Source organism: Oncorhynchus tshawytscha, linkage group LG09 (genome assembly GCF_018296145.1).
Source record: "Oncorhynchus tshawytscha isolate Ot180627B linkage group LG09, Otsh_v2.0, whole genome shotgun sequence".
Classification (NCBI taxonomy): Eukaryota; Metazoa; Chordata; class Actinopteri; order Salmoniformes; family Salmonidae; genus Oncorhynchus; species Oncorhynchus tshawytscha.
In genome coordinates, this window is record NC_056437.1 from 58009984 (window position 1) to 58024548 (window position 14565).

A 14565-nucleotide genomic window follows, 5' to 3' on the forward strand; every position below is an offset into this window, starting at 1 on the left:
CACGTCCGGATGTGATGCAGCCTGGATTCAAACCAGGTACTGCAGTGAAACCTCTTGCACTGAGGTGCAGTGTCTTAGACCACTGTGCCACTCGGGAGCCACTTGGCATAGGCCCACCCACTTGGGAGCAAGGCCCACCCACTGGGGAGCAAGGCCCAGCCAATCAGAATTAGTTTTTCCTCAAAAAAATGGCTTTATTACAGACAGAAATACTCCTCAATTTCATCAGCTGTCCGGGTTTCTGGTCTCAGATGATCTCACAGGTGAAGAAGCCAGATGTGGAGGTCCTGGGCTTGCGTGGTTACACATGGTTGCGGTTGGACGTACAACCAAATTCTCTAAAGGAGGCTTATGGTAGAGAAAGGAACATTTTATGGCAACAGCTGTGATGGACATTCTTGCAGTCAACATGCCAATTTCCCGCTCCCTCAAAACTCTGTGGCATTGTGTTGTGTGACAAAACGGCACATTTTATAATGCCATTTTATTGTCCCCCAGCACAAGGTGCACCTGTGTAATGATCATGCTGTTTATTCAGCTTCTTGATATGCCACACCTGTCAGGTGGATGGATCATCTTGGCAAAGGAGAACATCAGTGGATTCTGCTGAGGGGAGGATGGCTCATAATAATGCCTGGAACAGAGTGAATGATACCATTCCACACATTCCTATCCATCCATTACCAAGAGTCTGTTCTCCCCAATGTATATACACTCTGGGTTCCGACATCGCTTGTCCTAATATATCTTTATTTCTTAATTCCATTCTTTAACTTTTTAGAACCTTGTGTATTGTTGGATATTACTGCACTGTTGGAGCTAGGAATACAAGCATTTTGCTACATCCGCAACATCTGCTAAATTTATTTTTTATTTAACATTTAAGTAGGCAAGTCAGTTAAGAACAAATTCTTATTTACAATGGCGGCCTACCCCGGCCAATGCCTAACCCGGACAGCGCTGGGTCAATTGTGCGCAGCCCTATGGGACTCCCAATCACGGCTGGTTGTGATACAGCCTGGAATTGAACCAGGGTCTGTAGTGACGCCTCTATCACTGACATGCAGTGCTTTAGACTGCTGCACTCAATGAACAGGATGCGGTAACATACAGTACACAGGAGGCCAGGCCTCTGTCTTTTTGTCTGTGTGTGTGTCTCTCTATCGTTCTTTCCCTCTCTCTGTCTGTCTCTCTTTCTCTCTCTCCGATTCACTCTTTGGTGCCAGCTGTCTGCCACACGTGAACAGGGAGAGATGGGAATGAGAGAGGGAGCGGCCCAAGGACACCCTGATAACAAAGAGGAGTGTGCAAAACCACACACTTTCTCTCTTTTTCTCTCTCTTTCCTCAAACATAAAATTGTACTGAATCACAAGTGCACACAATCATATTCACTCTGTATTTTATGTTTTTTCATCATCAAATTTTGTGTGCAAGGCTTGGAGTTAATTTCACCAGGCTAATGGAGTTTGTTGGCGTAATTACCAGAGTAGCCTAGATAGCAGACAGTCATTCTCCACATCAGTTCCTTGTTAGCTCAAACTCCCTCCAGTGGCTAAACAAGATACAGTACATTCTCCCCTGGTGGACGTGGCACAATGGAATTGAAAAGATATGTAGCATACCTCAGGGGATTTAATCCATTCAATATCACAGGAAGTATTTTTTCCACATATTTATGCAATCCCAGGTATCATGTTATATGTTCCTGCTGGTCTGGACATATTATCATGTGAAAAATGTAATAGTGCAAAACTCAAAGCACACACAAAGACCTATTTATGACAGACAGTTGTCTTCAAAGCATGCACAAAGACCTATTTATGACAGGTACAGTTGTCTTCTTTAATGATGAGAGGGGGTCATGTCAGATTGTGATTAGGGAGCTGAGGTCACCAGGGTCCTCTTCATTTTCATCTGGGGTACTGTACTATAGATATAATCTGGTTAAAAAACAGTGTTCAATCTGGTTTAACAAAGCTACTATAGACATGCCCCTAAACATGTAGCTAGTTGAGGTCACCAGGTCTTTTTCACTGTGGTGTACTTATACCTTAGAGACCTGCCCCTAAAATGTGAAACGCAACCCTTCTCATGTTCCTCTCAGTGACGTTTAAGGTAGAAATCAAATCTCAAGGGTTCAGTTGTCACAAAGAAAACAAGGCAAAAACAACATAGATCAACAAAACAATGTAATGCTTCACAAAACTGTTTTTCTCCCTTTCCGAGATTTGGTCGGGTGTGGAGCTGGAGGGCAGGGACAGCTTCCTCCTCTCAGAGTTTGGAAATCAGGGCATCAGGCCAGCATGAGAAAACATTTAGAAGAGAGAATATTTTGAGGGGAAAAGAGTGAAAGAAAGGGAAGTTCACAATGATCTCTTTTCCCCAATGTCTCAACCTGTAGAGACACCTGACACTACTGATTGAGCGAATTCATAACCCTGTGATGGCAGCAAGGAATAAAACAGCAGATAGTAGCTGAGTGTGAGAGGAATGTGCAGAGACAAATAGGACACAAACGTTTCTTTGTCACAACAGACAGAGACACAGAGGAGGGACAGTCACAGGGCACAGCACACAGTCATCTCTGCCCGGGGTAGGCTGTCATTGTAAAATAATAATTTGTTCTTATTAACTGACTTGCCTAGTTAAATAAAGTTTAAATTATTTGATAATAATGTTAGTTCTGTGTGTGTCATAGACCATAGTTACAATGGTGAGGTGCCTGTGTTGAACCAATTATATTTAGCATCTAATAATAGATAACAGTTATTTGTAATTTCAAATACGACTCTGCTAAAAACTCGCAGCCTCCCTTCCTCACATTTCAACGTGTGAAATAGTTTATTTTAAATTTTATCAGCCTTATAAATAACGGGCCATATGCACTTGCACGTGCAAGCCACTAGTGGTCGGTCGATTTACGGTCAACTTGATGACGGGGCACGCTTAAGTGCTCTTCCAGAGACACTTAGAAAGGAGTAGGATCCTCTCCTGAAGCAACTGGTCCTCCCTTGAGATGCGGGTTTCGACCGAGGCCACTACGGTAGTTCGAGTAAATCAAGAACTGTTGTCTTACGTGGGCACCGGTTGAGGGCTTGTTCTAACTTTAAATTGTAAAAGGAATGGCTAGTTATTTTAGTAGCAACCGACTGGGTTATAACGTTAGCTATCTAAGTTTGTGTGTTGCTGTAGCTACCATTAGCTAACTGGTGAGAGGTGAGTTTGTAATGCTGTGTGTTATGTCTCGTACCTTGACTGTCATCCACGTGTGGCTACTGGTTTATAATTAGCTCCCGGGCTAACTAGCAGTCAGCTGATTAACTAGCTAGCTAGTGGCAGATTAGCCTAGGCAGCCGATAGCTAAACTAGTACAGTAGCGGATGCAAGCGAGACGTTCTCACTCTTCGCATGTTTGTTGTCAATTCTAACCTCTTCGCTCCAGGATACCTGTACACACAGCTCCTGGAGCAGAGGCTATGCCAATTCTAGTTTTGGGGCACGATGACGTCAATTCCAAACATGGCCAGAGAACTGTCCATGTAACGTCAATGAGCTAGCTAGCTAATGAACAATTTATTAGGCTAAAAACAAACATGTTATCCTTGCCTAGCTATACGGCAACAACTTTGCTCAAGTTGCATTGTATGATGCCACTTGTTGCATCCCCGACAGTTTCTTGCTTTAGTGTGCATAATCAACTAGCTTAGCTAGCATGCATTTTCTAACATTTCATCCTTCACTGTGTGTGTGGATTTGAATGACGTCTGCTGCACGTGGGCAGGTAGCTAGGTAGGAAGATAGTTACACAAATTGAGTGACACATTCCAAACTAGTTTGTAGGATCAATGACCAGTTATTTGTCATGCATGTGTATGGAATTTAACTTTTGACGGCTGTTTTCTCATCTTTTGTGGACATGCAAGCAAAGAGTTCCCTAGTCTCACTACATCAACTACCAACCAATTCTCATGAAAGATAGAACATCAAGCAATCACAGTGCTTTGACATCCATCAAACACTGATTTGCATCCTGCCATCTGATTTCCTGCCATCCATCCCCTCAACTTCTTTACAGTGATCTGCTGTGTTAACTTCATGCTGCTTGTTTGATAAGTATCACCCCATTACATCTCAACCTCCTGCATGACCCCCCCATAATCATCTGGCCCTCTGTCCAACTGCATGTGTCCTCCCCTTGCCTGAACTGAGTGGGCCTCCACTAAACTGCATGCGCTCTCCCCTGAACTGAACTGAGTGGGGTCTCCCCTCGGCGCGCCTGCTTTTCTGTGAGTGCTTCACTGACCATGGGGAAGGACAGGGGGGGTAATGCTATGATTCTGTCGTCGAAGAGGCCGTGCCACGGGTGGGGGGACCACGGTCGCGACCTGGAAAAGCTGCGTTCGACCCTGGAGGCAGAGAAGTGCCGTAACCATCAGGCTCACCAGAGGTTCTCTCTGGAGCTGCGGCGGCTCCGCGAGGAGGCTGAGAGGGAGCAGCAGCGGGCCCTGAGGGAGCTGACGGCCAGGCACGAGCGACAGAAGGCCCTGGAACTCCAGCGGCTACAGGAGGTGATGAGGAGGGAGCAGGCTGCTGAGGTGAGACAGCTGCTGAGATACAAAGGACAGGAGTTAAAGGCGGTAGGCACCGGGCTGGAGAGGGAAGCTGCCACCAGGCAGGCCAGGGAACTGCAGCGCCGGCTGGCTGAGGAGGCCAACACAACCATCACTAAGTCTGGGTGGAAGAGCAGGGGGGAGAACGTAGACAGAGAGCCTGGTTGTGTCTGCAGCGGTGCCAGCTGCCGTAAGCTGGAGCAGCTGCTGGTGAGGCTGCAGGTTACAGATAGAGATGGAGAGCAGGCTGTGTTCCTCCAGCGTCTCAGACAGGAGCTGGACCTGGAGAAAGACCTCTGCCACCTGCTTAAAGTTGACGGACATGGACGACGACTAGGGACCAGGGAGGTGAAAGAGAGGAACCAGAGCTCATCCAGGGCTCTCAAAACCAGGCACAGGTCTAAGAGCTGTGTCCATCTCAGCAGCAGCACCACCCAGGACCAGGAAGACCACTCCCATCGCAGTGGGCCTCCACTACTGGCCCGCTCCAGGTCCCTTTCCCAGAGCTCCAAGAGTCCCTCATCCCCTCCACCCAAGAAGAGAACCAGGAGAGAGCATATGAACGTGGCTTCAGGAAGGAACCTCAGTGCAGCTGCCCGCTGCTCCTCTCCCCTGGCTGGGGACACCTGTCGAAGCACCAGCTCCCCTCAGACCACATTCTCTCCCCATGCAGGCTGGGACCTCCAGTCTAAGTCGCCTGGGTCAGACAAGTCCTCGCCCTCCAAATACTCTGACAAAGACAACATGGAGGACAACATGGAGGTAAGCTGCTTCATATTTGCATTTTCTCACCCCTCTTCCCTTTGACTATAGGTTGAGGTGATTTGAGGTCACCTTTCTGGTCTCATTATAGCAAATGCCATGGCTTCAAACTTTCTAATGTGCACATGCATTGATTTTGATGTAATGTGTTTCTGATTTGTTATTCAAGTAATTTGGGCATATGCTTTAATAATGCCAGCACAGGCTTTAAAAATGCAACCTTGCATGTTTTTATTTTGCTCAATGAGCGTGTAAGATATGCAGTATAAAGCAAGGGTAATCCTTATAGTCATCGTCTTGGAAGGAGATCAGATAAAAGCTCAAGGAAATTGGATTAGGTCTGCTGGTCATAAACACCTGAGTTGTTCCATGTCATTTCAGCAATCCATGACACCCACCATCACATACTATTCCAGAACAATTTGTGTAGTTTGAAACAGATAAGATTAGCATTCCTGCAGCATTATTTTGTTAGCTTAATTTCTCAGATAAAATTAAATTAATTGATTGTGCCCAAATTGTCCCTTTTTTTGATTTATAAGATTCAATATAGTACCCAACATCCAATGTTAGGCCAAACTTCTTCCTACCATTGTGTAAGACATAAGGAATCCAATAAAATTGTCAAAAGCCACCCACGGACCCCACACCCCACACCAATCCTACCCCAACAAGAGGTATACAGTATGAGTTGACTATGCTTGACAAGTAGTATGGAGCTGCAGTTTGGAGTATTGCTTCTTCATCCTATCTAATGTATTCCATGTGTAACTTGTGATGCAGATACACGGGGAATACGTTTCCCCTATATGCATTTAGCAGTGGAACATTTTTATAATTGCAGGAAATTAGCTTTGAAACTGCAATTGTTCTCTTAGCCCCATGATACCATTTGTAGAAGTGCAGGAAATGTAACTTTTTTTTAAAGCTACATTTTGTTTCTGTAATTTTGTCTTCCACCTGCTAACTTTGTCACTGCTGCCAAAACATTTTTTTAGGGGAAACGTTGGTTGAGGTTTTCTCCCATTCAGAGAAATTAGTCACTTGCATTATTTACCATAAGTTAGTGTGAAAGGACCAGGTTTTGCGCACTAGATGTTACTGTCAAACTTTTTTTCTTCCATTTATTAAATGGATCACACAACTTCCTTTGCAACTTTGAGTAGAAAACCAATAGCTTTGGCTCAAGAGGAAAATAAATGGTGTGGTCAAGCCAGTCCACCGTGAATGCAATTAATGTTGTCCTTCTCTTAGCAACCTAATGCTTCAACCCTCAGGGCTGTCCCCATGGTGCAATTCTCATATGAAGACTTTTCCTACAAGCCTAAAACTTTGACGTAATGGGCTAGTGACTAAAATGTTGTGACAACTCCAATATAATACTATTATAAACCATTGCAGTCATAACATTTGAAAACATCTATGTAGTGTGATTAGTGACATTTATACCATTAACCTGTAGTGACACCCCATTGTCATCATCTGACCCTAATTAGCATAACGCAACGGACATACATCTTTCCTAGAAAATATTCCTATTCATGAAAATCACAAGTTAAATATATTGGAACACAGCTTAGCCTTTTGTTAATCACCCTGTCATCTCAGATTTTCTAAATATGCTTTACAGCCAACGCTAGACAAGCATTTGTGTAAGTTTATCATAGCCTAGCATAGCATTATGCCTTGCTAGCAGCAGGCAACCTTGTCACGGAAATCAGAAAAGCAATCAAATTAAATCGTTTACCTTTGAACTTAGGATGTTTTCACTCACGAGACTCCCAGGTAGACAGCCAAAGTTCATTTTTTTCTCAAAAGATTATTTTTGTAGGCGAAATAGCTCCGTTTGTTCTTCACATTTGGCTGAGAAATTGCCTGGAAATTGCTCAAATTAGCTCCATAATATCGACAAACATGGCAAACGTTGTTTAGAATCCATCCTCAAGGTGTTTTTCTAATATCTATTCGATAATATATCCGTCGGGACAATTAGTTTTTCACTAGGACCGATTGGAATAATGGCTACCTCTGTATTTTACGCGAGAATCTCTCTCGGAGCCACCATGTGACCACTTACGCAATGTGGCCGCCTATGCCTATTCTTCAACAGAAATGCGTAAAACTACGTCACAATGCTCTAGACACCTTGGGGAATACGTAGAAAGCGTAAGCTCGTTGATGGTACATTCATAGCTGAATAGGGAGTCATTGGAACGCAGCGCTTTCAAAACCTGGGGCACTTCCGGATTGGATTTTTCTCAGGCTTTCACCTGCAACATCAGTTCTGTTATACTCACAGACAATATCTTTACAGTTTTGGAAACGTTAGTGTTTTCTATCCAAAGCTGTCAATTATATGCATGTTCTAGCATCTTTTCCTGACAAAATATCCCGTGTAAAACGGGAATGTTTTTTTTCTCCAAAAATGAAAATACTGCCCCCTAACACCGAGGTTAAACCCAACCCAATAACATTACAAAACTGTACATTGTGTGTGTTTGGGACTTTTACCATTGAAGACCATTAGAACTGCTGTAGCCTAATGGTTTGCTAACTAATCCAGAACTGTTTTGAAGGGAATAAGCTACTCACAAAGGGGACATTTCCTGGACAGAGATTAAGCCTAAGAGAAGGGCAAACTGAATAGCTTTCATGGAGGACTGGCTTGAATTGTGAGGATGACCACACAATTGTATTTTATCATGAGCAAAAGCTATCGTCTTTGCAACTTTGGGTAGAAAACCAATGTAATGATCCATTTAATAAACACGAGCAGCAAAATGTATAAAAGGTTGTGGCAGTTCCAGGAACAGCGGTATCTAGTGGGGAAAAACATGTTACTTTAACACTCTTATGGTAAATAATGTAAGCAACTTCAATAGCTAATTTTTCTGGAAAAAAAAGTTTCACAGTGAATACATTATACAAAGGATTAAGAAGCAATACTCCAAGCCACAGCTCCATACTACTTGTCAGACCAAGAACTGATACTGTGTACTGGCTGTTGGGGTGGGTGTGTGGGGTGTCTGTGGGGGGCTTTTGATAATTTCAGTAGTTCCTCATATTTAACTCATTGCTAGGAAGAATGGTCAAAATCTGATGTTCAGTACTATATTGAATATTATATGAATCCCTTAAATTTTAAAATGGCCAATTAGGGTGCAATCAATTGGCTTAATTTCTTAGAGATCAAAATAATGTTTCAGGAATGATAATCTTATCTGTTTAACTACAGACACGATTTCAGCACAATCTGAGGATGGTATGTACCAATCCTCTTTCTTGTGCTTTTTAAGTGGAATGGCCCACTTCAAAGTTATGGGGTTTGTTTGTTGTCTTGTAAAAAATAAATGTAACGCCTGACTGAACAGAATACTTTTCTGCTAAGACCTTACATGGTCACATCATTTAGGTAATAAGTGTAGATTTTTGGCATGATTGGTTGGAAGGTGAACCTTTGCCCCAGTGTGAGGTCCTGAGCGCTCCGGAGCAGGTTTCATCAAGGATCGCTCTGTACTTTGCTCCGTTCATCTTTCCGTCGATCCTGACTACTCTCTGTCCCTGCTGCTGAAAAACATCCCCACAGCACGATACTGCCACCACCATACTTCACCATAGGGATGGTGCCAGGTTTCCATCCAGTCGTGATGCTTGGCATTCAGGCCAAATAGTTTAATTTAGGTTTCATCAGACCAGAGACTAGACCAGTTTCTCATGTTCTGAGAGTCCAAGTGGGCTGTCATGTGCCTTCTACTGAGGAGTGGCTTCCATCTGGCCACTATCATAAAGGCCTGATTGGTGGAGTGCTGCAGAGATGGTTGTCCTTCTGGAAAATTCTCCCATCTCCACAGAGGAACTCTGGAGCTCTGTCAGTGACCATCGGGTTCTTGGTCACCTCCCTGACCAAGGCCCTTTTCCCTCGATTGCTCAGTTTGACCAGGCGGCCAGCTCTAGGAAGAGTCTTGGTGGTTCCAAACTTCTTCCATTTAAGAATGATGGATTCCACTGTGTTCTTGGGGACCAACCTCATGGCTTGGTTTTTGCTTTGACATGCACTGTCGACTGTGGGACCTTATATAGACAGGTGTGTGCCTTTCCAAATCATGTTCAATCAATTGAATTTACCACAGGTGGACTCCAATCAAGTTGTAGAAACATCTCAGGGATGTTCAATAGAAATGGGATGCACCTGACCTCAATTTTGAGTGTCATAGCAAAGGTTCTGAATATTTATGTAAATAAGGTATTTCTTGTTTTTATTTAATACATTTGCAAAAATTGCATCCTCCCTATACACCATAACTATCACGAAGTCAAAAGATCGGACACATTTACTCATTCCAGGGTTTTTCTTTGACTTTTCTACATTGTAGAATAATAGTGAAGATGTCAACTATGAAATTACACATGGAATCATGTAGTAACCAAAAGTGTTAAACAAATCAAAATATATTTTAGACTCTTCAAAGTAGCCACCCTTTTCCTTGATGACAGCTTTGCACACTCTTGGCACTCTCAACCAGTTTAACCTGGAATGCTTTCTCAACAGTCTTGAAGGAGTTCTTGTTGGCTGGTTTTCCTACATCACACCTGCTCACACCTGCTCCTCCATGCTTCACGGTGGGAACCACACATGCAGAGATCATCCGTTCACCTATTCTGCATCTCACAAAGACACGGTGGTTGGAACCCCAAATCTCAAATTTGGACTCATCAGACCAAAAGACTGATTTCCACTGGTCCAATGTCTATTGTGCATGTTTCTTGGCCCAAGGAAGTATCTTATTCTAATTGGTGTCCTTTAGTGGTTTCTTTGCAGCAATTCGACCATGAAGGCCTGATTTCACGCAGTCTCCTCTGAACAGTTCATGTTGATGTCTTACTTGAACTCTGTGATGGATTTATTGGGTTGCAATTTCTGAGGATGGTAACTCTAATGAATTCATCCTCTGCAGCAGAGGTAACTCTGGATCTTTCTTTCCTGTGGTGCTCCTCATTAGAGCCAGTTTCATCAAGAAGCTTCAAATGTGCCTTATTGACCGACCTTTATGCCTTAAAATAATTTCTCTTTGCTTATTTGAGCTGTTCTTGCCATAATATTTGGTAAAATACCATGTTCTGTATACCACCCCTACCTTGTCACAACACAACTGATTGGATCAAATGTATTAAGAGGGAAAGAAATTCCATCAATTAACTTTGAACAAGGCACATCTCTTAATTGAAATGCATTCAAGATTACTACCTCCATGAAGCTGGTTGAGAGTGCCAATATTGTGCAAAGCTGTCAAGGCAAAGGGTGGCTACTTCACTATTATTCTACAATTTATAACATAGTAACAATAAAGAACCCTTGAATTAGTAGGTGTGTCCAAACTGTTGACTGGTACTGTACAATGAACAAAAATATAAACTCAACATGTATAGTGTTGGTTTCATGAGCTGAAATAAGATCCCTGAAATGTTCTATATGCACAAAAAGCTTATTTCTCAAAATGTTGCACATATTTACTTACATCCCTGTTGGTAAGCATTTCTCCTTCGCCATTATAATCCATCCCCCTGACAGATGTGGCATATCAAAAAGCTGATTAAACAGCATCATTACACCTTGTGCTGGGGACAATAAAAGGCCACTCTAAAATGTGCCGTTATCACACAACACAATGCCACAGATGTCTCAAATTTTGAGGGAATGTTTAATTGGCATGCTTACTGCAGGAATGTCCACCAGAGCTGTTGCCATATAATTGAATGTTCATTTCTCTACCGTCTGAGACCAGCCGTCCCGTTTCAACTGTGCTAGGTAGATGGCAGACAGCGTGTATGGCGTTGTGAGGGGAGCAAGCAGGTTGCTGATGGTACGGGAAGTCATAAGCTACGGACCACGCACACAATTGCATTTTATCGATTGCAATTTGAATGCACAGAGATACCGTGACAAGATCCTGAAGCCCATTGTCGTGCCATTCATCCGACGCCATCACATGTTTCATGTGGGGCGGCAGTGTAGCCTAGTGGTTAGAGCATTGGACTAGTAACCGAAAGGTTGCAAGTTCAAATCCCCGAGCTGACAAGGTACAAAATCTGTCGTTCTGCCCTTGAACAGGCAGTTAACCCACTGTTCCTAGGCCGTCATTGAAAATAAGAATTGGTTCTTAACTGACTTGCCTAGTAAAATAAAAGGTAAAAAAAAAAAAATGATAATGCACAGCGCCATGTGGCAAGGATCTGTGTACAGTTCCTGGAAGCTTAAAATGTCCCAGTACTTCCATAGCTTGCAATGCTCACCAGACATGTCATCCATTGAGCATGTCACCCATTGAGCATGATGCTCTGGATCACCATGTACAACAGTGTTCCAGTTCCTACCCATATCGAGCAACTTCGCACAGCCATTGAAGGATGGGACAGCATTCCCCAGGCCACAATCGACAACCTGATCAACTCCAGGTGAAGAGGCGACTCCGGGATGCTGGCCATCTAGGCAGTTGCAAAGAAAAGCCATATCTCAGACTGGCCAATAAAAGATTAAGATGTGCAAAATAACAGACATTGGACAGAGGAACTCTGCCTAAAAGGCCAGCATCCCAGAGTCCCCTCTTCACTGTTGACGTTGAGACTGGTGTTTTGTGGGTACTATTTAATGAAGCTGCCAGTTGAGGACTTGTGAGACGTCCGTTTCTCAAACTAGACGCTCTACTGTACTTGTCCTCTTGCTCAATTGTGCACTGGGGCCTCCCACTCTTTCTATTCTGGTTAGAGCCAGTTTGCGCTTTTCTGTGAATGGGAGTAGTACACAGCGTTGTACAAGATCTTCAGTTTCTTGGCAATTTCTCGCATGGAATAGCCTTCATTTCTCAGAACAAGAATAGACTGAGTTTCAGAAGAAAGTACTTTATTTCAGGCCATTTTGAACCTGTAATTGAACCCACACATTCTGATGCTCCAGAGACTCAACTTTTGTTTATATATTTTATTTAACCAGGTAGGCCAGTTGAGAACAAGTTCTCATTTACAAATGCAACCTGGCCAAAACAACACAGTTACACACAAACAAATGTACAGTCAATAACACAATAGAAAAATCTATGTACATTGTGTGCAAATGTAGGGAGGTAAGGCAATAAGTAGGCCATGGAGGTGAAATAATTACAATTTAACACGAGTGATAGATGTGCAGATGATGATGTGCAAGTAGAGATACTGGGGTGCAAAAGAGAGAAATAATATGGGGATGAGGTAGTTGGGTGTGCTATTTACAGATGGGCTGTGTACAGGTGCAGTGATTGGTAAGCTGCTCTGACAGCTGATGCTTAAAGTTAGAGGGAGATATGTCTCCTGCTTCAGTGATTTAAAAAAAAAAATTTTTTATTTATTTTTTTATTTTTTTGCAATTCTTTCCAGTCATTGGCAGCAGAGAACTGGAAGGAAAGGCGGCCAAAGAAGGTGTTGGCTTTGGGGATCACCAGTGAAATATACCTGCTGGAGCGTGTGCTACGGGTGGGTGTTGCTATGGTGACCAGTGGGCTGAGATTATGCGGGTCTTTACCTAGCAAAGATTTAGATGATTTAGGATAAGTGAAGGATTTTTTTTTTTTGTGAAATAGTAAGCTGATTCTAGATTACATTTTAGATTGGAGATGCTTAATGTGAGTCTTGAAGGAGAGTTTATTGTCCAACCAGACACCTAGAATATGTGGACAACTACAAATACCTAAGTCATTACCGTTCAGAGTAGAGGTTGAACGATTAATTGGAATGGCCGATTTAATTAGGGCCGATTTCAAGTTTGGGTTGCATTTCAGAAATCAATAAACTAAAAACAGCACTCTGGCAGATTTATTATAGCGATAAATAAATTACAATAACAATCGGAAATCTGTATTTTTGGACACCAATTTGGCCGATTTTTTTTATTTTTATTTATTATTATTTTAAATTTTTAAATAACTTTTAAAAATAAAACACCTTTTTATTTAACAAGTCAGTTAACCTCTTGGCGCACAGATCCCTTTAGCGGGATCATTTTCGTCAACATCCGGTGAATTGCAGAGTGCCAAATTTAAATTAAATACTAAAACAATTACATTTTCATAATCACAAGTGCAATACACCAAAACACAGCTTAACTTGTCGTTAATCCAACCGGCGTGTCAGATTTCGAAAAGGATTTGCGGTGAAAGCAAACCATGCGATTATGTGAGGACAGCTCTCTCAGCAGACAAAACATTACAAACAGCTAGCAGCAAAGTAGATTGTCACGAAAGTCAGAAAAACAAAATTAATCCCTTACCTTTTGATCTTCGTATGTTTGCCCTCCCAGTTACACAAACGTTAATTTTGTTCCATAAAGAATATTTTTATATCCAAAAACCTCCATTTGGTTGGCGCAATTTTGTTTAGTAATCCACAGGCTCGTGCAGGTCACGACAGGCAGACACAAATTCCAAATAATATCTGTAAAGAAACAAACATTTTTTAAATAATCAATCCTCAGGTTGTTTTTACAATAAATAATCGATAATATTTTAACCGGACGGTAGCCTTTTCAATAGGAGAGAGAGAGAAAAGGTCTTGCTCCAGGCGCTCGCGCATGCACAAGTCTGTGGACACCTAGCTATCCACTGACGTGATCATTCTCGCTCATTTTTCAGAATAAAAGCCTGAAACTATGTCTTAAGACTGTTCACACCATGTGGAAGCCATAGGGAAAGGAATCTGGTTGATTATCCCTTTTTAAATGGAGGATAGGCATGCAATGGAACAGGTCCTGGAGTGGCCTAGCCAGTCTCCCCGAAACCTGAAGGATCTGGAGAAGGTCTGTATGGAGGAGTGGGCCAAAATCCCTGCTGCAGTGTGTGTACAGACTACAGGAAACGTATGGTCTCTGTAATTGCAAACAAAGGTTTCTGTACCAAATATTAGGTTCTGCTTTTCTGATGTATCAAATACTTATGTCATGCAATAAAATGCAAATGTTTCAGATTCCGTCTCTCACAGTTGAAGTGTACCTTTTGATAACAATTACAGACCTCTACATGCTTTGTAAGTAGGAAACACTGCCGATTTGGCAGGTTATCAAATACACTGCTCAAAACAATAAAGGGAACACTAAAATAACACATCCTACATCTGAATGAATGAAATATTCTTATTAAATACTTTTTTCTTTACATAGTTGAATGTGC

General features: G+C 42.5%; 1 protein-coding gene across 7 annotated transcripts in view; it reads left to right on the forward strand.

Annotated features, from left to right (window-relative positions):
* The first annotated feature begins 2942 nt into the window (after window positions 1-2942).
* Window positions 2943-14565, forward strand: part of LOC112258340 (peripheral-type benzodiazepine receptor-associated protein 1) — a 168107-nt gene continuing 156484 nt past the window's right edge. For 2 of the 7 annotated variants that reach the window (XM_024432654.2, XM_024432655.2), the window contains exon 1: window positions 2945-5374. In XM_024432654.2, the coding sequence (XP_024288422.1) occupies window positions 4307-5374 (1068 nt within the window). In that variant the 5' untranslated portion in view covers window positions 2945-4306. Of the gene's footprint in view, window positions 5375-14565 lie in introns of all 7 variants that reach the window. The other 5 variants (XM_024432656.2, XM_024432657.2, XM_024432653.2 and 2 more) reach the window with 4 other exon arrangements.